The 25,009-nt window shown below is 38.6% G+C and overlaps 2 protein-coding genes across 2 annotated transcripts; one reads left to right on the forward strand and one right to left on the reverse strand.

Annotated features, from left to right (window-relative positions):
- The first annotated feature begins 5,593 nt into the window (after window positions 1-5,593).
- LOC133309152 (uncharacterized) lies at window positions 5,594-6,915 on the forward strand. The gene is made up of 3 exons (XM_061509893.1): window positions 5,594-5,818; window positions 5,929-6,328; window positions 6,410-6,915. The coding sequence occupies exons 1-3, from the start codon at window positions 5,594-5,596 to the stop codon at window positions 6,913-6,915; spliced, it is 1,131 nt and encodes a 376-aa protein (XP_061365877.1).
- Window positions 6,916-12,972: 6,057 nt separating this feature from the next.
- On the reverse strand, window positions 12,973-16,067 carry LOC133309151 (scarecrow-like protein 14). The gene is made up of 2 exons (XM_061509892.1): window positions 15,870-16,067; window positions 12,973-15,383 (listed from the first exon to the last, which is right to left on the reverse strand). Exon 2 carries the CDS (start codon window positions 15,368-15,370, stop codon window positions 13,118-13,120), a length of 2,253 nt encoding a protein of 750 aa, XP_061365876.1. The 5' UTR covers window positions 15,371-15,383; window positions 15,870-16,067; the 3' UTR covers window positions 12,973-13,117.
- Window positions 16,068-25,009: the final 8,942 nt, after the last annotated feature.

Here is a 25,009-nt window from a genome sequence, read left to right on the forward strand (position 1 = left end):
GTCTCACTCAAACTTCTCCCTAGAGGTATTTAGTCGGGTTCTTTCTCTCATGGAGGATTTCTTCACCTCACTTTGTTGATCTCATCTCTTCCTCTATTTATAGATGGCTAGGAGGGATATGTTCAAAGCTCTAGATTCTTCTTCATTTAATGTGAAGAATTTCAATACAACTTTTCATTCTCCCATGAAGTCCTTTCATTTTCCCATGAAGCCTTTTCATTCTTCCATGCATTGGAACTTGTATCTAATTAAGGAGAAATAATCCAACAATTCTCCCCTTTTTCGACTTAATTAGATGGGATCTTCATATCCGTTCCTTCGCAGAGAGTGTAATCAGTACTCGCTCCCCCTCAAGCAAAAGTCTCTTTTCGTACTCCTAAAATTAAGTACTCATTGTGTCTCCAACCAAGCTCCAGGTGCCTGGATTGAAACTGCTTTGATACCACTGTTGAGTCAAGTCGGACCCTCAAGTCAATTGCGAAAGCGAAACAGTAAAATACAAGAGGAAAGAGATTGAGAAGAACACATTCAATTTGTTTAACATGGGAAAACCTTCTCCAATATGAAAAAGTAAAAACTCACGGGACACTAGTCCAGAATCAAACTTTCACTATAAGAATAATGGGTTACAACAATCAAACTTCCATAGTCTTTCACTAGAGGTATAATCAAACTTCACCAAGTATGGTGGTAACATCAAACGTCCCTAAAGAGGTCTAACACTCAAACATCTCTTTAGAGGTACTCTAAAATAATCAAGCATCACCTACAATGATGGTATTCAAACTTCTTTAGAGAGGTCTCACTCAAACTTCTCCCTAGAGGTATTCAGTCGGGTTGTTTCTCTCATGGAGGGTTTCTTTACCTCACTTTGTTGATCTCATCTCTTCCTCTATTTATAGATGGCTAGGAGGGATATGTTCAATGCTCTAAATTCTTCTTCATTTAATGTGGAGAAATTCAATACAACTCTTCATTCTCCCATGAAGTCCTTTCATTTTCCCATGAAGCATTTTCATTCTTCCATGCATTGGAACTTGTATCTAATTAAGGAGAAATAATCCAACAGCTTCTTGATTAATTAAAGTTCAAGGGAATGAATATAGACATCTAAAATTCGTATTGTTGCTATACCTTTCTTCCAAGATTACTTCATTGACAGCACCAGGGTGGTGGTAATCCAATGATAATTACTCAGAATTTGTTGGTCAAATGTTTGATTTTTTTTTTCTTTTGTTAGGTTCTGAAATAATTTGGTTTACTTTGACAAATAGGGATGAGAATTTAACATTAATAAAATAAGCAATGAACATAAAATTTTCAAAAATCCATACCTAATGGGAACAATGACTAGATTGTCACATTTTTGGGAATTCTTTACCAAACTATCACGCGAACAATAAAATTTACCAGATTGTTACGTGTTGAAGTTCGTTATATTGATAGTAAACTTGGTGGGGAATGATTTTGTGACACGTGACACACTTTCGCAGGAAAACCTGACTGTCACGCGATCAAGTTCATTATCACTTATAGCGAACTTCGTCCAGTCAAAAAGTGTGTCACATGTCACGAAATCATTGGCCATCAAATTCTCTACCAGTTGTAATGAACTTCAATGCATCACAGTTTGATATATTTTGTTGTTCCTAAAATAGTTTGATATATAAATACCAAAAATATGGCACATTTGTCTGTGTTCCTATCTAATGGGCGAAGTCCCTTATTAAAGAAGCAATGACCACGTGTAGTTATTTGATAAAGCCAGTTAATGGTAGGGAACTTAGGATCAAATACCGAAGGCAAAAATTTTTATAAAGAGAGGTGTCATGGACCTAAGTAAGGCCCACATCCACAAGGAGCCCAAATCATACAAGCCCAAAGGTAATCACTATAAATAGGAGCTAAAGACCACAGGTATGACTGATCTCCCTCTAACCCTACTTTATACAACCACGCAGTCCACACACACTCACCCTCTGGCTACGCCCGTCATATAGTGTGTAGTGATTCGCTGCCCTCAAGGTACCTAATTCATAGGTACCTAGAGAGAGCACTAAATCCAACATCAATCATCTAACCTCCGAGTTAGACATCTCTGCCTCAGGCAGAACATTAGCGCTGTTTGTGGGAATGAACCCTTTCTACGATCACGTGGTTAGAAGCCATTGACCAAAGTAGCGAGGACGACGAGAAGTGGGTACTGACAGCCCTCAAGATCGAATTCCAGGCACCAGCCAATTCCTCCGATTAGGGAGGATCCTTTGGATCATCAACAGCTAAATACCGATGCCGTGCACATTAGTGATATGCACTCTGATTCGGCATCAACCTCAGCAGTTAATCCGAATGCCCCATACGTGCAAGGGCTACAGCCAATGGAGGAGAAGACTGCAGATGCCACGCAGATCCCAAATGGTGCAGCTAACGATCTGCGGGTGACAGATCTGGCTGTCGCTGCGGTGCTTCGAAGAATGGAGGAAATGGAGAGAAGTCATGAGCTCCAAAGACAAGAGGGTGCCAGGAAAATTCGAGATTTGGAAACTCTTTTAGGGCGAGTCTCTAACCCGGATCCTACACAAGCTATGACGAGGGTCATGACCGACCTGAGGATCACGAATCCCAAATAGAAAAATGATCGAACCCGGGCCCAAGCAAGAAGTGCTGATGGCCGAACTCAAAGGGTCGTTCTTAACCCGGTTCGTAACCAGGAACCTCGGCTTCAAGAAGGCCGGGGTGGAGGAAGAGTTACAGTGAGGCAGGAAGAGAATCCCTAGCCTTTAGATAACAGACATCCGTTCAGAAACCTGGATGACGTATCTGGGGTCTACAGGAGAAAGTACAACAGGGGGCAATACAATGATAGTCCCTTCGTGGACAAGATTGTTGATGCACCCTTTCCAGAAAATCTGAATTTGTCAAAGCTTCTAAAATATGACAGAACGCAGGACCCCTAAGTGCATTTGGATGCCTTCGACACGGCCATGTACATCAAAGGAATAGAAGAGCCTTTGATCACGCGACTCTTTGCGACTACGCTGACAGGAGCGACTCAAACATGGTTTTCATCATTACTAGCGGGGTCCATCAGATCTTTTGAAGAATTCGGTGGAAGATTCTTGCTGAATTTTGCCACTAGCAAAAAACAGCCGAAATCAGAGTTTGCGCTGGGTAAAATAAGACAACAACCTGGGGAATTCCTGCAGAAATATTTGGACCGGTTCAAAATGACAGCTTTGCAGGTTCCAGGGTTGTCTGAAAATGTTCATCTGCACCTGGTAATCGCATGATTGCATGGCTCTTCTAGGTTGGCCAAATCCATATACAAAGACCCAATCTGGACTTTGGTAGAGTTCACAGCGCGGTCAAAGAAGTATCTAGATCTTGAACAGATGGAGATCGAGAATATGGATCAGAAGCACCATCCTAACCAAATAGAGAAACCTGGAAGTCGAAAGCAAAATGACTTCCGGGGTAAAAGACAAGATGACAAAATTCCAGCTAGGGGAAGATTTGAGAAGTACGCACCCTTAAATTCATCCAGGTCGCAAATCTGGAGGGAAGTAGCCTCCACAGAGATGAAGAAGGTAGATAGACCCCGGTCTTTGCTGAACCAAGCCGGGTTACAGTTAGACCAATCTCGGTATTGCGCATTTCATGATGGACCTGGGCACAATACTGATGAATGCTGGGATCTGAGAGATGCGATTGAAAAGTATATCAGGGACGAAAAGCTGCGTCAATATCTGATAAGGACTCAAGGATGAAAAAACAATAGGAAAAGAAGAGGAGGTCGGCCTATGAGTCCGCCAAGAGAGAAAAGATTCAAAGAAGAAAGTCGATGTAAGAAGCCGGCCAGAGAAGAGGATGAATTTGTGAGCCAGAGTTTGAATGCAATGTAATTAGTGGGGCTTTTGGTGGGGGAGGTGACACCATGAATGCTAGAAGAAAATATTTAAAAGATGTGCTTTCGATTCGGGAGCGACCTAAATTTAAAGAAGCTGAACCAGAGCCGCCACTACTATACTTCACCAAGAAAGAGTTGGAGGATGTGATGCCAGGACATGTTGATGGATTAGTTATTACGGAAACATTAGTCAACTGCAGAGTCAAGAAGATATTTGTGGACAACGGCAGTTGTGCCGACATAATCCTATGGCAGGCGTTCAAAAAAATGAGTCTAGACGAGGAAGACTTGAAGCCCTGCAACACGGCCCTGATCGCATTCAACGACCGTAACACCATCCCCAAAGGGTATATTGATCTCAGGCTCACTCTAGGAACCAGAGAGGCGTACAAGTCTGGAAGAGTAAGGTTTATTGTAGCTGACTTCCCTTCAAAGTATAATGTGATATTGGGAAGACCGACCATCCATAATTGGGATATGTTAGTCTCCACCAAACATCAAAAACTTAAGATGATTGGTAAGCAGAACACAGTGATTACCATTGCCGGAGACCAGAAGAAGTCTCAAGACTGTTATTTCAAATCCGTTAGGGCGGTGGAAAACAATCCCAAACCTTCAGCTGGGGTCAAAAATAGTAGCAGTCAAAGCGGCTCGAGCTAGGAGAAGAAGACTCTGGTCAACATGGTGGAATTAGACATGAGGGATGATACTCAAATGCCGAGGCCTGAACCCGACAGAGAATTAGAAGAAGTGACCATTGGAGAGCAGGGACAAACTGCAAAGATCGGTAAGGGGTTGGCGAACGAGGTAAAAGTTCAACTTATCACATGTTTAAGGAACAGTAAGGACGTCTTTGCTTGGAAGTCCTCAGAAATTCCTGGGGTAAACCCTACTTTCTGTTGTCACAAGCTAGCAGTGTACCTAGGATCTAAGTCGGTAGCTCAGAAGAATAGGAAGCTTAGCCCGGAATGATGGCAGGTGCTAAAAGATCATGTGAAGGAACTGTTGGAAGCAGACTTCATCAGGGAAATACAATACACAACCTGACTTTCCAATGTGGTAATGGTCAAGAAGCCAAATAAAAAATGGAGAGTATGCACAGATTACACTGATTTGAATAAGGTATGCCCTAAGGATGCATACCCGATGCCTAACATAGACCAAGTGGTTGATAGCTCATCCGTGTTCCAGATGTTGTCATTTATGGATGCCTATTTGGGGTATAATCAAATCCCATTGCATCCGAAAGACCAAGAGAAAACAACCTTCATTGTAGAAAAGGCGAACTATTACTACAATGTGATGCCCTTTGGGTTGAAAAACTCAGGGGCCACTTACCAGAGAATGATGAATCAAGTATTTGCAGACCAACTTGGCAGGAGTGTTGAGGTATATATAGATGACATGATAGTTAAGTCATTGGACTCAAAGGTGCATATTGAAGATCTGGAAGCAACCTTTGAGAAGCTAAAACAACACAACATTCGGTTGAATCCGGCCAAATGTGCTTTTGGAGTTCTTGCAGGGAAATTTCTTGGCTTTATGCTGACCCACAGGGGCATCGAAGCCAATCCAGACAAGTGTAGAGTCATGCTGGAGATGAAAGCCCCCGCAAACAAGAAATAGATACAGCAACTGACGGGGAGACTAGCCTCCCTCACTAGATTTTTACCCCGATCTGCAGAAATGGCATTACCTTTCTTTAAGTTGCTCCGAAAAGAGGTGCAATATGGATGGAATTCAGAGTGTGAAGCCGCCTTCCAAGAGATTAAGAGACAGCTGGCTTCCTCACCAGTATTAACAAAAGCAAGAGAAGAGGAAGCGTTAATAATGTATCTTTCTGTCGGTGATGTTGCTGTCAGTTCGGTCCTAGTACTAGAAAACGAGGAGAGACAGCAGTCGATCTACTTTGTGAGTCGTCTCCTCCAGGGATATTTCCATTGTTGATCTCGGCTAGGAGGCTCAGAGCATATTTCCAAGGACATAAAATTGTGATCAGGTCGGATTTGCCAATTCGGAAGATCCTTCATAAACCTGACCTAGCAGGAAGAATGATGACTTGGGTTGTGGAGCTGTCAGAATTCGACATAGTATTTGAAAGTCGAAAAGCAATCAAATCACAAGCGCTGGCAGATTTTGTTAGAGAGCTCACCTCACTCCAAAGTGAAAATTCACACAACCCAGATACATGGAAACTGTATGTTGATGGTTCCTCCAACTCTAAAGGCAGTGGAGCTGGGGACATCATTGAAAATCCAGAGAGTGTAGCTGTTGAATATTCTATGCAGATGGGCTTCCCAACATCCAACAACCAGGCAGAGTTTGAAGCTTTTATAGTTGGGCTACAGCAAACCAAGGAACTTGGAGCCCGAAAGTTGCAAGTTTTCAGTGATTCGCAATTAGTGACTTCCCAAATCTTAGGTAGTTACCAAGCAAAAGGCCCGTTGCTAACAAAATATTTGGATACGGCTAGACAATTAATGGCAGAATTTTAAAAAGTAGAAGTCAACCACATCCCTAGAAATGAAAACAGCAAGGCTGATATACTATCCAAGCTAGCAAGTACAAAAGGAAGAGGGAACCATAGGATAGTGGTTGAGCAAAGCATCCTAAAACCCACCTGCGTTATGCAAATAACGTACGTTAATGATTGGCGTTTTGACATCGTCGAATACTTGGAAAAAGGGACTCTACCACCAGCAAAAGAGGGAGCCAGGAAGTTAGTCCGAGAAGCAGCTATGTACACCATGCTAGAAGACCAGTTTTACAGAAAAGGGGTTTCTGCACCATTGTTAAAATGCCTAAACTCGGATAGGGCACAATATGTATTGGCTGAAATACATGAAGGCATAAATGGCCAGCATGTTGGAGGGAAAGCTTTAGCTAGAAAGGCTGTTAGAGCTGGATACTTTTGGCCATCAATGAATAATGATGCCAAGGAGCATGTCCAGAAGTGTGATCAATGCCAAAGGCATGGGAAGAACCTCTTAGCTCCCCAGAAGAATTAAACTTGATTACGGCTCCATGGCCATTTTTCAAATGGGGAATGGACTTTTTAGGCCCATTCACGGTTGCAGAAAGACAATTGAAATGGCTGATTGTGGCCGTAGATTACTTCACGAAGTGGATAGAGGCAGAACCAGTAGCTACCATCACTTTGGCTAGGATACAACGTTTCTTTGAAAGAAATTTAATATGCAGGTTTGGTATCCCGGCTGAGGTGGTAACTAACAACGGGACGCAGTTTACAAGCAAGTCTTTTCAAGAGCTAATGACGAGCCTCCATATCCAGCATCGATTCGCATCGGTGGAGTGTCCCCAGACAAATGGTCAGGCTGAAGCAGCTAACCAGGTCATTATAGAAGGAATAAAGAAGATGATAGAACAATCTGCCAAAGGGAAGTGGGTAGAAGAATTGTACTACGTACTTTGGGGATATAGAACAATGATGCAGACATCCACTGGGAAAGTCCATTTATACTGACTTACGGATGCGAAGCAATGATTCCAGTTGAGGTAGGAGAGTCGTCCTAGAGAAGAGTTCAGGCGTTAGCACAAGCAGAGGAGGATAATAGCAAAAAGATGGCAGTGGAGCTAGATCTAATAGATGAAACCCGAGTTATGGCTCATTGTAGAAACTTTGCAGCTAAGAAACTTGTGGCAAGCCGATTCAATAAAAGGTGAAACCCAGATCATTCGAAGTGAATGACTTGGTTCTCCGCAAGGCCGACGTAGGAGGTCGCAACGCAGCTGAAGGAAAACTAGCCCCAAAATGGGAGGGCTCATTCAAACTAAGAGAAAAGCTGTCGAAAGGAGCCTATGTGTTGGAAACTCCGCAAGGGAAAAGTATTAGAAGGACATTGAATGCAGACAAGCTGAAGAAATACTTTAGTTGAAAAGAATAACAAATTTTAAGTTTCCTTATTGTAGTTGGAATTTCAAGTTATGAATAATTGAATAAAGCGACCATCTTCCAAGAATGTGTTTTTAATTCTAGTCCGAGGTATTGGAACCCATCTTGTCCAAAGGCAAGATTGTGAGTTCTAGCCAAGCATTAAAGCCGAGGTATTGGAACCCGTCTTGCCCAAGGACAAGATCGTGAGTTCCAGCCAGGCACTAAAATTGAGGTATTGGAATCCGTCTTGCCTAAGGACAAGATCGTGAGTTCCAGCCAGGCATTAAAACTGAGGTATTGGAACCTGCCTTGCCAAAATGAGCAAGGACGTGAGTTCTAGCCCGGAAACAACTCTGTGATATTGAAACTTGTCTTCCCAAGTGGAAAGGATAGTGGGTTCTAGCCGAGAATTAAATCTGAGGTATTAGAACCTGCCTTGCCAAAATGAGCAAGGGCGTGTGTGCTAGCCAGGAAATAAAAATACCTTGAGGCATTGAAATCCGTCTTACAAAGACGTAAATTCAGCCGGGGTATAACATATTGGAAAATAAGGGCACACCCTTAATTTCTAAAAGGTTCTTGCAGAAAGAAGCAAGAATCGTAGTTTAAAACGACAAATATTAGAAAAAATCAAGCCGAGCTAATCTCCAAAACATTAGTTGTGACAGCGTCAGATCCAAATTAAAACATCATATGACGGACTATAAGGTGTTCAATACAATTCAAAATAATTTCCAAGATGTTGAAAGAAAATTCAAAAGAATTACAAAATAAACCGGCATCCCGGTTCTTCATTCTTAGTCATCAGTATGCAGTATCTCTCGCATCTCTGCTTCAAATTCTTGGCCAGCAGCCTCCACCTCCGGATTGATCCCTACATTTGAAGTCTCAACCTCAAGCACATTCTGATCAACTGAAGGGGGGAACATAAACCCCACCCTGGATATACCCAAAGCAATCCAACTGGTTCGTCTTTAAGGTAACCTCGAGATTAAAAACCGCATTTGGTTGACGGCATTCCTAAAGGCACTACCAACAGCTTTCTCCATGGCGACTTGACTGAAATCATAAGCAGCTTGCAAGTTCTGCAGGTCAGATTTCAACTTAGCATTCTCTGCAGTCAACGTCGTAACCTTGGATTCCTCCTCCGTAAGTGCAGTTGATTTCCCCTTGATATAGTTGATAATGCTCTCCTTGTCGGCTGTCAGATTGAATGAGTCGGAAATGGATTTCAGATCTGTTTGAGCTTGCTCCAAAGAAGATTTCAACTCGGCAGCAGTGCTGGCTAAATTCCTGTTGTCTTGAGTTGCCTTACGATAGTTAACCTGAAGAGCATCCAACTCAGCGACAACTTCAGAATGCTTATCTAGCAGCAAGAAGTACAGCTTCAACAACGATGCCGCTTTAAAAGCATACAGCTCAGTTTTCTGAAGATCTTCCATCTCGGCGCGGGATATAATCCCAGAGCCAGAAAAGGAAGCCGGAGGGAGAACGACACTTCGAAGCTCAGAGGAGACCCCCGTCTCCCATAGTGCACCCCTCCTAAGTCCAGCTGGAAGGGCTGCTGGGGCTGGCGCACCCCGGGGGATGGAGGCCACGGCATAAGAGTTACCTCTACCACCAGAAGTTGGTGAAGCCGGGTTAGCATTAGACTCCAGATTCTCAGAATCATTGATAAGGTCTAATATTGAAACGCTGAGGTTGAAGGCAGGCGCAGAGGTTGTGGCCACAGAAGGGCTGGCTGTCCTTGGTCTCTTCGAAGGCGGTGGAATTGGGGCAGTGGTTGGACCTATCAAGGATAAAATGTAGTCCAAATCCTCCTCTCCCATGTCAAAATTCATGCTGGAACCTGAAAGCAGAAGACGACATTAAAATAGTAAAAAAGACATCAAAAGCATTAAAAAGAAATAAGGTGAGCATACTAGTTCGTTCCAAATTGGAGTGCGATCTAGCTACTAAGGAGGCTGCACTCAGATGGCCTTTTGAACCCACATGGGCCAATAAAGCCTTAACACTGATCTTGTCCTCCTTTGATAAACTCAGCTTGAAGTCAGCCGACTTGCGGAGATGATGCTCCTGAGACCAGTATAGGGGAAATACTCCTTCATCGTCATCACCAATGAACCATGGCCTCTCCCCAACCTCGGCCACAACTTTGAAATAAAAAGCTTTAAAATCCTTGAAGGAATCGCTATACACAGAAAATAGCTTCCTAGAAGGGTTACTAGCACGGCCTCGAATGCTAGTCCAGCCCTTAAACTCTGGAGGTTTCGAACCAGTGCGAGGGGTGTAGACGTTAAAAAAATACAAGAAAAGAGGAACTGTGCAAGACAGAGATAAGGATGCACACAACTGCTCGAAGGCAACAATATAAGCCCAACCATTTGGGTGAATCTGGGTTGGTGCAAGGAGGAGGTGATTCAAAAGCTGTATCTTGAAGGGAGAAAAGGAAAACCGGATTCCGATCTTCGTTACTAGGTCACGATAAAATAAGAAAGAATGTGGTTCTTCAGGGTTCCGTCCTGAACAAACAGGCTCGTCATCTGCAGGAGTGAACGTATTAAACCCAACGGGGTTGGCAATTGGAAGACCGGATACCTCTTTAGTAGACATGCCAGACCTAAATCTTAGAACCTCTTCTGTGACCCATGGGTATTCTTTCGCAGATCATTGCTAACAGGGGCAGAACCTTTCTCAGCTGGGCTCACCTCGGTCTCTCGGCCCTGGCTGGAGGAGGCAATCTCCACGTTTAACTCTGTAGAAGGGAACTCCATAAATACCTAGAACAGCAAAATGGGAGGATTAAAAAGCAAGAAAAAGTACGCAGCAAAGAAGATACGTACCCGAACTAAACAAGCTATTATTGCAAGAACTTGAGGAGTCATCGGATTCAACAACTGAAGACGGGATAGATGAACCAGGATGATGGGAACAACTTCCTAACACTAAGTCGGCCATAAAATCGTTTCCCTTCTCAACAAATTGAGCACTAAGGTAAGCACAATTGAAGCAAGGTTCTGGACACCTATTACTCGGCTGAACGGGTATTCTCTGATGAGAAGTAGGAAGAAGAGAATGATTACGAGTTGGAGCGAGGGTCGAATATGAAGGAAGAGAGTTTGGAACCAAATCATGAATGGGACGTCTGGATGGAATCCCTAAGCTACGATGGAGACCTCGGCTTCGTCCCCGGGTTGGGGGGCAAGAGAAAGATGCTCCTCCACCTCGGAGACCCGTTCCTTGCCCTTGGATTGGAGGGCGAGATGAAGATGCCCCTCTACTTCCACCTCCTCAATAACCTCCTAGTAAGGCGGATTGGGTCTCCTCCTCCGTTCGAGGTCTGCCAAACAACCAAAACCTTAGACCAGGAGGCAGGCTCTGGATAAACCTTTCCTCTTCTTCCGCATGTCTCTCTTCTTCCTCGGCATCAATTTCATCCCTACGACAACAGATGTGAGGGCAGGTGAACCTCCCTCGAATAGTAAAGTTTCTCTCACCCATCCCAGGAGAATTTCCAAACTAAGAAATGTTGAGAAATGGACAAGCAGCAGATAATCTCATATAAGCAATACAGTGCAAATAAGCAAATCTTAACCAGACATGCAAGAACAATGTGACACATTACAGATTCAAGGATGATGGAATCAAACTTGTCATAAATATACGCATGCGACTGAATTCAATAGTGTACGGAGAAAATAGCAAAGCAGGAGACAACATTGAAGAAAAAGAAGCAGGCAAAACGATGAAGAAAATAAATGCACCTGAGCAGAATAAGCTTCAAGAAGGTTTGCGGATGGTGAGCGAAAAGGAGATGCAATAAGTGATAAGAGTGCTGATAAATGATTCTGAAGAGTTGAAATGGTAAGATAATGAGAAAACTGAAGTTGAAAAGATTAAACCCGCGAAGCCAAAGGGCAGGGCTGTATTAAAGTAATTTCAAGGTAGACAAGACAATTGAGGGACGTTTTTGCAGTAGAAGTTAATGCAAAAACGACAGAGGAAGAGCAATACTACATGTCGCACTCGTTGAAGAGGGTCACATGGAAATGTAATTATTATGTGGAAGGAGAATCGTTTCTCGCATAAGAGGAACCGTTTCTTGGAGAATACCAGGAAAGAGGAACCGTTTCTGGAAAGAAAACGTCGTACCACACTACAGGTAGGGCATCTCGGATAGAGTCATATCTGGAGTAGCCCGAAGAATCTCGGTTATCTCCTCCGGCCAAGCTGAGAAGCCGAGGTCTAAATCAAAACAGTGACAAGGCCAAGATGGCCAACATCCAGGGTGAAACGCAGACATCAAGTGGCCTAACTTGGACATCCCGGCATCCTGAGCACTCAGTATACAGGGCTGAGGGGCAACTGTTATGGACCTGAGTAAGGCCCACATCCACAAGGAGCCCAAATCATACAAGCCCAAAGGTAAGCACTATAATAGGAGCTAAAGACTACAGGTATGACTGATCTCTCTCTCTAACTCTACTTTATACAACCATGCAGTGCACACACACACACACACCCTCTGGCTACGGCCGTCATATAGTGTGTAGTGATTCGCTGCCCTCAAAGTACCTAATTCATAAGTACCTAGAGAGAACACTAAATCCAACATCAATCATCTAACCTCCGAGTTAGACATCTCTGCCTCAGGCAGAACAGGAGGGAATTTGTTGAGTGTAGTATTCTTTATAAATTATAATAATTTATGTGAAAATAAAAATAAACATGTTCATAACTAAAAATTTACGTGAACTTAAAGGGGATAATCATTATTTATATGATAAAAAATAACATAAATAGCACACATAATTTATTTTTTTTATAAATTTAAAGGAACAACCACCATCCTAAATTCCTAACCCCTCCGTTAAACATGACATCGACTCTGTAGTGTTATAGACCCCACATATTTTGCAGTATCTCTTTTAGGTTGATGAGTTTAAATACTATGCTTTCCACAGTTCCAGCAAAGCGATCTGGTTTATTCATTGTTGTATAATATTAAGCGGATTGACGCTCCAAGCATTACAGTGATTAGCACTGGTTAGATTTACCACTGCTTATGACTGCCTAGCACAAGAAGGAAGAATTCAACTAATATGCATCTTAAGTATGTCATACACATTAGTTATATTATACACACAACAGAATAAAAAATATGCGGGATACTGAAACTGAACCGTGCTCTATGTTAACCATAGGACTTTTAAGCAGTCCACATTATGTTTGCCAGATTCCTGAGTGGACCATCTCTCTCCAACAAACTCAGGAAACGCTTTTACTAACTACCCTGGGAAGAACATTGTCAAGGGCTATGCTGGTACCCAACAGGAGGAAGCATAAATTGTTCGGCCCTTCCAACCTTGCAGCATGCAGTTGCCATCTTCATCTAGCATGAAATCACTGTGGTACTCTTCTCTCAACCCAGCCCTTAATAAGTTAATGAGCTCTTGATCCAAAGGAAGTTGCCTAAACCCAGCCCTCATGTTCCGACCTTGCCATTGCTTGTATGTCTCGGGCCTCTCAACCCTCTTAGAACCCTCACAAGCTATAATATTCATTACCTCTCTCCCAAATAACTCCTCCTCAATCATCAACCTCATGGGATCTTCGCGAGCAACATTGGTGTCAAGCACATCAAACAAAGAAAAGTAATGAAAAAGAGCCTGCCGGAACCGTGTCACAAAGAATGGGACATTATAGCTCCCATTGATCGTAGTATGTATAAAGATAGCGGGATTTGCCTTCCTAATTAAATTTAAAACAGCATCCTTGGGACTATTCAACACAACAGTCTCATCAAGTAGATTCTTAAATCGAACCAAACAATTCACTGCAACAAGTTCATTTTTCTTTATCTTCAAGTCCTCAATTCTGATGGTTTCCCATTTCTTTGCAATAGCATTGAACTCAAATGGAACATTAAATCGATCACAATACCTTGCCAGGCGTAGCCCTGTCTCCTGGACTCTCTCTGCTGGCCTGAAACCAGGTTGAGGGAGCTCTATCCCTGTCATGCGCAGCTTGGGAGGTCCACCAGGTCGTTTTGATAGTTCATAAATAAGTGAAGGCCAATGGAAGCCATAACGGATGCCAAAATCTACAATATGAAGAGTTTCCACTTCCTTGGCAAGATTCAAAAATGCATGGTTTGCAAAAATTGTTGCAAGCTTCTGAAATGGGCAGACAGAAATATACATTTGGCCAGCTTTCACCATGTCTGCAGCAGAGGTTCTTTTGGAGGATAAAGCAGTATAAATCTGAGTGCCAGTGCCAGCCAAGCGTGCTTCAAGAGCATTTGCAAAGCAATGGGCCAGCCTCTGAGACCCATCACCCAGCGGGGAAGAATGTTGCCTTATCTGCTTCAATAACTCATTAGCAGTTGCACGATCATTAGAAGAAACAGCTTGTGCACATACAATCAATAGTGTCCTCAGATCCACAACTCCCTTCTTATTATTGTCTTGTTTCTTAACATGGCTCTTTCCACTAACAGACTTGTTTTTTTCTTCTTTCTGCTGCCTGCTCATGTTTGGTCCATTAGGCTGGCCTTTTTTATAAGTACACACAGGAGCTGCCTCATTTCCCCAACTCTTGGGTAGCAGTACCTTATCAAATAATTCTGATAACTCATTGTCATCCATGCAAACAGCTGAGTGCTTGTTACTTCTCCCATCTTGTAAATCTGTTTCATCCACCCGCTCATGATTCTCCCATTTATCTCTCTCCGTCTCAATTACAACCTGCTGAGGAGACTTTCTGAAAGAAGGGCTAAAAGTGCTGTTCTCCAGGTCAATAACCAATGGATTCCCTTTAGGCAGAAACTTACTGACTTCCTCCACACCTTTCTCAAATTGCAGTATAGACTCACTCTTGCTAATCAAGTTTGAATCTAGAAATCCAGCCTTGGGACTTTCCGAGAATGCACCATTGTTTACAGTGAAGCTACTAGTGCTATTCATAGAAGATTGGGTACAAAAGGTTGAACTCGCCTGGAAAACAAAGTCAGCAGGAAGATTGGTTTGAAGTAAAGAAGGCTTGTAGTTGTACGCCGTAAGATCAACGTTACTCCAATGGGGCTCAACCATGTTGCTAGTGCTAGTGGTACTGCAACTGCTAAAATCGATGAAGTTACTATAGAGACTGTCATCAGGGCTCTCCAATTGGAGATGGTTTTGGATGGAAGAAGAAGGGTATGCCTCACCAATGACCTCATAGAATGATTTCTCAGCGGCTTGAAGAGCCAAAGAATCATGAAACATGCAGGGCTTCTCCTCCAGGTCCTCTTCCATAAGCATTTGGTTTATGTAGCGTAGGACGGTAGCAGAGAAATCAGTCTCATCCAAGGGATCAGAGTCTTCTTCCGTAGTAATGGTGGAGAGGGAATCAGGAATTTGAGCATCGTTTGGATCAGGTGGAAGACGAAACCGGTTATCCATGAATCCAGAGTGGATGGATCTCATCCCATTTACAGGGTCAAGGCACTGATCCCCTACATTGAGCATAATAGGCACTTGGTTGACTTTAAATCCGTTGACGAAATTGAACTTGAAATGAGGATCCATCAAGAAATAAAATCTGAAGGAATTCACCTCTTCTATCAATCAATATTATAAATTAAAAAGGACAAAGAAAGAAAGAAATTTGTTTACTATTATGATACCCCAAGAAATGAGAACAACATAATTAACAGAGTTCTATAGTGAGGTGATTATAGATACTACACACTGGAAAACGAAACGTGGAAGAGGCAGAAGCAGTAACACAAGAAAAACTAGGATTTATTTATCTGTAAACAGTTCCACTTAACTTGGGGGAACTGTTTATGTTAAACTAGCTTGGGGGAACTTTAGAAACCCTAAGAATCAGTTAATTGAGGATAATTTATGTATGAAGGGGGAAACCGTGAGTTTCCATTCCTGAAGGAAATAAAGAAGAAACATGAAGATCCAGGGATGCGCATAATAGCAACAGCAGAAAAAAGAAAGAAAGAAAAAATGTCGTTCATTTAAATAATTATGGGAAAAATTCAATAACAGAAGACAATAGAGAGTGGAATGGAACCTTTGAGAAATGAGTTTTTCTTTCTTTAATTGCGTTGTCTAATGTCTAGTTGGTGGCGAAAACACAGAGTCATATGGTCAGAGTCGTAAGTAGGACAGAACATAGGAACTGTCCCATCTTCAACTTCGTTCGAACTTCAACTGAGTCGGCTGCACCTGCGAATGCATATGTCAGCTAAGGTAACCAACGATATCAGCCAGAGTTTCTCAGTTAGTGCTTCCGAACAAGAAAAAGTTCCTTCTTATTATACAAAATAAACTATCTCAATTATACATATGATATTACCGTGTGTTTTAACAGCATATATCGTTGGCACATTGACCATGTTGTGACGGCAGTTTTTTTTTTGGTAAACTGACGGCATTTGAATTCCGCTTTCACTTATCACATTGTTTGCCATTGTGATATTTTGGCAAACTTTTTGACCCCATGGCATTTCGGTACATATTTTTGAAATTGGTGTGTTAAAAAATAATATAAATTATAAAAAAAAGTCTCCGTTCATCAATTTAAACTTTTTGTTTGAATTGATTATTTACATGATATCATAAGTGCACTGACCATGATATTACGAATTCGATTCTCACAGCCACTCACTTTATAGTGAAATTAAGTAAAATATAAAGTAAACTAAAGATTAAGCCTGTATAATATTTATATTTTAAATCCAAAAATATTTATATAAAAAAGTATATTAGAAAATTATTAAAAAAATTCATCACCGCTTTTGAATTAAAAAACTGCCGTCACTTTTTTTTATTTTATTTTTTTGGTAAACTGCCGTCACATTAAAAAAAAAATACTTCCTAATAGCTCCCTGAAAGTTTGGATCCATCTTCCTCTCTTTTTTCACAAACAATCACCCAAACCGCTTTTTCTATGCACAAAGAAAAAAATTATACAACACAAATAATAAATTAATATGATTTGGTTCTATAAAAAGGATTTGAATTGAACTTACCAAGGAATTATTGCAAGTTTCAAGGCAAGAGTTCCATAGAAGTCCAGAAAGAAACAAAGAAAAATGAAGAATGAAGGTAAGAGATGGTAAGATTTTGTTACTGTTATAGAGCAGGCCCTTTGACTAATAGTATATTAATGATACAATATGATGCAACCCCGGGAATCTTCGAATAAGGAACCTGCTGGTCAAAATTTTGAGAAGGCACGGTTGTATGATGTATCCAACTTATGAACACTATGATACGATATAATAATGTCCTACGAGGAGCGCGTAACATTCAAAAATTATAATTTATTCTACTTTAAAATGATAGATATTTAAGTATAATGTGATCCCTTTTAGTTCGGCAACGTCACCACACCATACATTTGACGTTAGATGATGAAACGCTTTTATTCATTTAAAAGCTAAAATTATTTTAAATGAGTTTTTTTGCATTTTTTAATGTTTTTTTTTCTATTTGTTTTCTCTTTCTCTCTAATTCATCAATATTTCATGATACTTATTACATAAAATATAAATATAAAAGTTATTTATTCATTTTACGATTTGATCGATCCAGTACAATATGTACAAGCCTAATCACACACGGTTAAAGAGTGAAAGCTTTAAGTTGGGTAATATGCTTCTTGGACGGGAGATGGCTGCTATGTGGTGAATTGATGTTGATCTCTCTTGGCGCGATGACTCTGGCTGGAGTACCTGCAATGACACTCCAACGCTCAAGTCAGTATCAAAGCTATGCTTAGATTATATTCTTATTGGAATTAGATTATTGTACCTGGGTATGTACCATTTGTTTATATAGTGAGTTTGATGCCGCCTTTGGTAGGCGGTATATCTTCTGATTGGTCGCTTATAAGCTGCAGTTTTATATGTTCTCAGCTGGTGCCTTTCTGGCTATGCATCTATATGTCAGGCTGCCATCTTAGGACGATGACAAGCCGGAGCTATCTTTAATGTATTGATGAATCTTTGTCAGTTTATAGAGTCTTTCCTTAGCTTTCAAGTCATATAAGGTCGGTTTAAGCGCAATGAAGCTACTGCGCCTTCTGGTCCTTTGCGCGATGGTGATACTGTGCGTTTCATGGGCGCTGTATGTTCTTGGACCTATTCCTTGATTTTTGGACTTATTGTAATTTATCCGGATCACGATTAATGAATATGCTATGTTTTTTGAATTCAAAGATATTCAAAATTCAATAAAAATTGATTATTAAATTAAATTTGTATCATAATTGATTATAAATAACTTAAATTTATTATTATATAGTAAAATAACACATGGACTATGTGATCATACATATTTAGCGCATTGTTTTCTATAGCAATTGCGGTTTGTCGCAAGATATAGAGGCCGCTTTTAATAAGGTGGTCGCAGTCTGGATTGGATCGGTTTTGGAAGCAAAAATCATCTGATCCGATCTCTTTGGTTTGATCATATAATCATCCATTCGGTTTGGATTTTTTTTCAAATCCGATCCGATCCAAACCAATTTTTTTCGGTTTGGATTAGATAGATTTTTGATTTTTTGAAAATCCTAAAATTTATTTCATGATTATTGTGCAAATAATATCTTTTATATATATTGGCTTTGTAATTTTTTTTTTTTTGAAATATAAAGCATTAGTAAACTATAATATAGTTTTTTTTGGCAATGAAATATGAAGCTCTACAAAGATAAAATTTTGTTGATGAGATGTGATTAGATTTTTTCTTCGGTTTAGAAATTTTTGGACTATGATTGAAAAAAGATCCAGGTAGAGGGAAATTAATATATTTGATCGGTTTGGATTGGATCGGTTCTCATTAACTCATCCAAAAACCGATCCAATCCAATTAAAATTTGCGAATTTTTTTTTGTTTTCGATTTTTTCGATTATTAATTTTTCGATTCAGTCACCGCAGTTTGAATCGGTTTGGATCGGTTGATGAACACCCTTTTAGGAAGGGACTCATCAAAAGGCCAAGCATACTCGAGCGGAAATACATACGAAGTGGCACCCCAAGACAAGAGATGGGTGAAGAATAACATCGATGGCGCACGCAGCCCAGAGGCTCTCCTGGCCGGTTTCATGCGTAGCCGTGTAGGTATCTGCCATGATTCGCAAGACATTTGGCTAGGAGTGTTCCTTTTTTTTTTTGTTACATTGCTAGGAGGTTTTTAATTCCCAAATTGACAGGTGCAATGCGTACATGGTGGAATTATGGAGTATTAAGGAATTCTTCGAGTCATCATCGAAAGTGATTAATAGACTATAATTAGATCACATACCAATGGTGGTAATACTACTCGAGAGTCTCATTATATTAACACACATTCGAGGGAATAGTGATCAAAGTGTCACTGTTGGAAAAAAAATTTATCAGACTGCAATACCAACAGTAAATTTTGTCAAAATGCTACGTGACATATTTCGCTACACTGTGTAGCGAAATATGTGTGCAAATAATTCGCTACACAGTGTAGCAAAATATGTCACATCAGAATGCACAAAACCAAAAATGCCACTTGTCAAACAGGGAGAATTTCGCTACACTGTGTAGCGAAATTCTCCCTGTTTGACACGTGGCATTTTTGGTTCTAACGTGACATATTTCGCTACACAGTGTAGCGAAATATGCCACGTGACATTTTGGCAAAATTTACTGTTGGCGTGACAGTCTGGTAATTTTTTTTGCCAACAGTGGCAAAATGGTCATTGTTCCCACATTCGAGCCTGAATGAAGGACACAAAAATTTCCCTCGAACACACTAGTCTTTCGCGTGAGCTTTCTATTCTGTTTATGGTTGATATCTCGTATGTCAGTAGACTCGAAAAAAAAAATTATTGCAATTTAACTAAATAATTATGAATATATAGTTATTTTCATATTATTTACGGATCTATTGCAGAATGTTATGTTCGGATTAGGTGTAATCCACGAGGTACTCGCGCCTAAATTAAGCGTGACTCATCTGATATTGACACGTGGTACAAAAAATTAACAATTTAATCGTAAAAATTCGTAAGGCCATTACTTTTGACTAGGGTATCCAAATCGAGTAAAAAAAAAATTTTGATTCAATGTAATTTTTCGAGATCTACGCAATGACATCTTATTTGGTATGTTTTATCTCTCATAAACTCAGTTCGAATTTACAACAATGGTCCTATAAGAGAGCGTTCAAAAGTAGAAACCTCTGAGTTATTTTTAAACCAACACCAAACACAATCTTCTTTTAAAAAATCTTGAAATTGTAAAAAAAAAAGTGCAAAAAGCAAACATCTATTGAATAGAGATAGGAGCTCGCAGACAGAGTGTTCTTTGTCTTTGTTGAGAACAACAATGAAAGTGGAAGAGAGCGGGAGCGAGATGTAGTTTTTTAAAAAAGATTATTAAAATATAATATAAAGGAAAAGTGTGTGTCATTTTAGGGTTTAGGTTTTAGGGAACGAGATGTCATTTTTTAAAAAAGATTTTTAAAAAATAATATAATACAAAGGAAAAATGTGTGTCATTTTAGGGTTTAGGGAGCGAGTTGTAATTTTTTAAAAAAGATTTTTAAAAAATAATATAATATAAAGGAAAAATGTGTGTCATTTTAAATGACACATCTTGTGTCCTTTCACTCTCACAAAGAGGTGAGACCCATACCTTTAAAATTTTATCCCCCACTCTCTCCCATGATTTATCTCTTTCTCTCACTTAAAATAACATAATTTTGTATCCTTTAAAATGATACACATTTTTTCCATATATAATGTGGTCCCGTTTCGATAGTCCCTTTTTAAAACAAAAATTAACAGGTGATTTTTTTGGCTCAAAAGTTCGAATCAGATTATTCTTTTTATTTCACATAACTTTTCGATATTTACGCAGTGGAATATTTTCGAAGAATTATTTATTAATGTTGGGAAGTAAAAATTTAAATATCATTCACAAAGATAAAATATGCCAAAAGGTGCATGTAGGCTTTTCATGGGACTTCTAAATTCTTCTGGTGGACTTTATGCTCTGAAACATGCTTTGATAAGAAGGTTTGAGGTACTATATATGTTTATAATAATGCATTTTCGGCATTTATAATGATATAATTTACCTCAAACCCTCTTATTAAAGCATGTTTCACAGCATAAAGAACATATTTTTAATGTAATAAATCAAAAGTTTTGCATTTTTTAATGCAACTTAAAGAACATTATATTCTCACCAATCTCTCCCACTCTTTTATACTGTGACACTTTTATAGTAGTACCATTGTTGCAAATTCAAACTGTATTTATGAGAGATAAAATATGACAAATAAGATGTCATTGCGTAGATTTCAAAAACTTATGTGGAATAATAAAATACCTGATTTGGATACCCGAATCAAAAGTTATGGTCTTTCAAAATTTTATGATAAATTGTTAACTTGCCACGTGTCAACACCAGACGAGTCACGCCTAATTTAGGCGTGAGTGCCTCGTGGGTCACGCCTAACTTATGCGTGAGTGAGTGGTCACACCCAATATAGGCGTAACATCCTGCAATAAATCCATAAATAGTACGAAAACAACTATATATTTATAATTATTTATTTAAATTACAATAAATTAATTTTTTTGCCCAGTAGACTCCGTTTAGTTTTGATTTCTTAGTTTTGTCTTGCTCTTAGTTTTGGCCTTTTTTCTTAAAAAAAAATTAAAAATACAACCTTCATAATTGAAAGTAAAATAATCTATATTTTTTTCCGGTTCATCTAACACTTATCTTTACTATTAAAAAACATTTTTTATTAGTTTATTATTTATTCTCTATTAATTTTTTGTTTTTTATTAGTATTCAAATTCCAATTTTCTATTTGTTTCATATTTAAAATAATTAACAAATAATTACAATAATTTATATTAATTACTTCAAATACACTTTTAAACTCAAAATAAATCGTACATTAATATGTGTTACTAGCTAATTTATGGGTGTAAAATTTTTTAATTTTAAAAAATAAAATTATCTCTAATAGGATGGGCTTAATTTTTTCGTTTATCTATTTTCTTCTTACATGACCCTATATGGAACTTACACATTTTCGAGTGTGGAAGATAGGAGTGTAAATAAGCTTGGCTAGGCTAGACTTTGATTTAAATAGGTCAGGCCTATGTACAATACTTTAAGTTTGACCTAGTCTTTTAGCCTGTGCAGACTCAAATTATAAGTCTGTCTGGTCTGACCTATATTTAAAAAATAAAAGTTTGGCATATGCCTCTAAGCATGTTTAAGCCTATTAGGCTTTCAATAATTACAAAAATAACTAAAATAATATTACTTTATTATTCAAAATTATTAAAATAATTTATTTATTTTATTCGACATAAATAATATAATATAGGCCGACCTATAGACTTATAGGCCCAGCATGTAAAAGAAAGTCTATGGTTTATTTTCTAAATAGGTATTTTTAAGCCTGAGCCCGTCTATTTATCTATATAGAATAAGTCGAGCATGAATTGATATAGGTTGAGCCGTAGGTCCCTGTTAGGCCGGCTGACTCATTTACACCCTCACAATGAGAGATATTATCTCTCACATCATAACTTTTTGACCATTGTAGCATTTAACTAATAAAAAATTATCATCTTGCCCTCGTTTATAAACTATTTCAAAAATTTAACCTTCTCAACAAACATAACATCAATCTAACCATGTTTGACCGTTGACCACACAGTTACCCGGGTAGATCACCCGGCTACCCGGGTAGAAAATTATTTACTTGGGTACCCACCCGGTTACCCTGGTACATATCCTTATTTGTCATGGTACACACCCAGTTCCTCTGATACATATCCTTATTTTCCAAGCCCAACCGTGAATCCAACTCAAAAGACAAACAATAAACTGTAAAGTAATAATAGGAACCTCGTAGAACCAAAAGACAAAAAACATGTAAAACATATATGAATGTACAATCCAATGGCCATTTCACATAACCAAATTACAAAAAAAACCGTGTTAACCCCATCATTTTGAAAATTTCAAAAATTATATTTTTTATTTTAACAAGTTAATGTTAAAGCTTTTACAAAAATTTCATCTTACTTCACATTAATTTTAAAATATATACATAATTTCACTCTTATTCACAAAAAATTATGGATATGCAATGATGTCTTTATGCCTTATAGACGAGGGACTCAATGTGCATACCTCACTAACACTCGCTCTAGCTAAAGGGAATGTTTTCTTGACAAATTTTCCATACAAATTATAAACACATTTAACCACGTTTTCTTCATTGATGGATTTGAGTTGGATTCACGGTTGGGCTTAAAAAATAAGGATATATATCAGAGTAACTGTGTGTGTACCAGGGTAAATAAGGACATGTACCAGGATAACTGGGTGTGTATCAGGGTAAATAAGGATATGTACCAAGGTAATCGGGTGTGTACCAGGATAAATAAGGATATGTACCATGGTAACCGGGTGTGTACCCGAATAAATAATTTTCTAACCAGGTAACTGGGTGGTCAACGGTCAAACAGGGATAGATTGATGTTATGTTTGTTGAGAATGTTAAATTTTTGAAATAATTTATAAACGAGGGCAAGATGATAATTTTTTTTTAGTTAAAGGCTACAATGGTCAAAAAGCCCTCACACCATAGAAAATGTTAATCCCTAATTTATATAAGGGCAATGCTTTTCTCATATTACATATGAAAAATATTTCTTATGTCACACACCTGTAGAGCTTTGTTTCAGACTGACTGCTTCAGTATTTGAGCCTTCATTCTTTTTTCTTATTTTTTTTTAGTATGGGACACTCTAAGATTGTGTGTATAATAGGAGATTAATATCTCATCTTGCACGAGGGTCCATTATCTCTTTATATAATTAATTTATCTTTGACAATTCTAATATTATTAAGGGGTTTGCATTTGTCATTTAACATGATAGAACAAACTTTCCTACACACACAATATTTTGTGGGGCTCACACTTTTCGAAGAAAAAAGAAAATTACGGCACGCAAAACGAATCTTTATAACATTACACAATCACTTTTCCTACAACATAACTCTTATAAAACCCTATTATTAATCAGTATATTAAAAGAAATTTGTTTGGTTTGTTGCACGTCGTGAAGAGCAAGCCAGGTCCCCGTTTTTCAGATATGTTTGAATTGTCTATTTTTCACCATTAAATGACCACAAGGTATTCTCCACATTTAATGCTTTCATCTTTTGTATGGTTATGATTCCTCGCATTTAATGATTTCAAGTACATATATGAAAAGAATTTGATTGCTGCACATACAGCATCTGCATAAATGTAAACTATATATATATATATATATATATATATATATATATATATATATATATATCATGTAATGGATAAATTAAGAAGAAGAAAAAGAGAACCTCTACATCTTAAATCCAATATTATTTAGATCTATTTCTAATACTTTTATGGAAAAATGTGTGTGATTTTAAATGAGACACCTTATACTTTTTACTTTTATAAAAAAGTGGGACTCACATATTTAAAACTTTTTTACTCATTCTCTCTCCTATGATTTATCTCTTTTTTTCACTTAAAATGACATAACTTTGTGTTCTTCAAAATAATACACATTTTTTCCTACTTTTATTACGCTATTTCATCTTTATGTCAATTGTGATATATCATTATATTTTATTGGAGAAAGTTATATTTATAAACTCTTACAAACTACACTAAGTATGACCGGTCATACAATCAAATGTATGACCGGTCATATATAGTGTAATTTCTAAAAAAGTTTGTAAACAAATCTTTTCACTATTTTATTATTGGAATTGTCGGTTCTCCTGTGACAGCAAAAAAAATTTCTGCTGTCACAGACACAAGGGGGTGGGGCCATAATTTATAAAATAAAATAAATTGAAATTACGCTTTTCGAAGAGTCTGCGAGACAAAGAGATAATCTACCGCAGCAGGAGAACTATAATTCCGTTTATTATTTCATACAAAATAAACAAATTAAGTAATGTGAATAACATAAACAAAGCGAACAGACCAACTAATATCGACCAATAATCACAATTTGTGTTCTTCGTCTGTATTATAAGAGAAAAATTATATTAATCCAAATGGTCTAAAGTCAAACTAAATCTTTCTTATAATAATTAATTCAAAAAACAAATTTCAGTCAAGACTCTGCCTGT

This window comes from Gastrolobium bilobum, unplaced genomic scaffold (assembly GCF_033153095.1).
Source record: "Gastrolobium bilobum isolate Gb01-03AN ecotype WA unplaced genomic scaffold, APGP_CSIRO_Gbil_v1 utg12529, whole genome shotgun sequence".
NCBI lineage: Eukaryota > Viridiplantae > Streptophyta > Magnoliopsida > Fabales > Fabaceae > Gastrolobium > Gastrolobium bilobum.

Coding starts and splice junctions, on each gene's coding strand:
- LOC133309152 (XM_061509893.1), top strand. CDS start 5,594: ATGGCATTACCTTTCTTTAAGTTGCTCCGAAAAGAGGTGCAATATGGA. Junction 5,819..5,928: donor GACAGCAGTCGATCTACTTT/GTGAGTCGTCTC, acceptor CCAATTCGGAAG/ATCCTTCATAAACCTGACCT. Junction 6,329..6,409: donor AGTGACTTCCCAAATCTTAG/GTAGTTACCAAG, acceptor TTTAAAAAGTAG/AAGTCAACCACATCCCTAGA.
- LOC133309151 (XM_061509892.1), bottom strand. CDS start 15,370: ATGGATCCTCATTTCAAGTTCAATTTCGTCAACGGATTTAAAGTCAAC.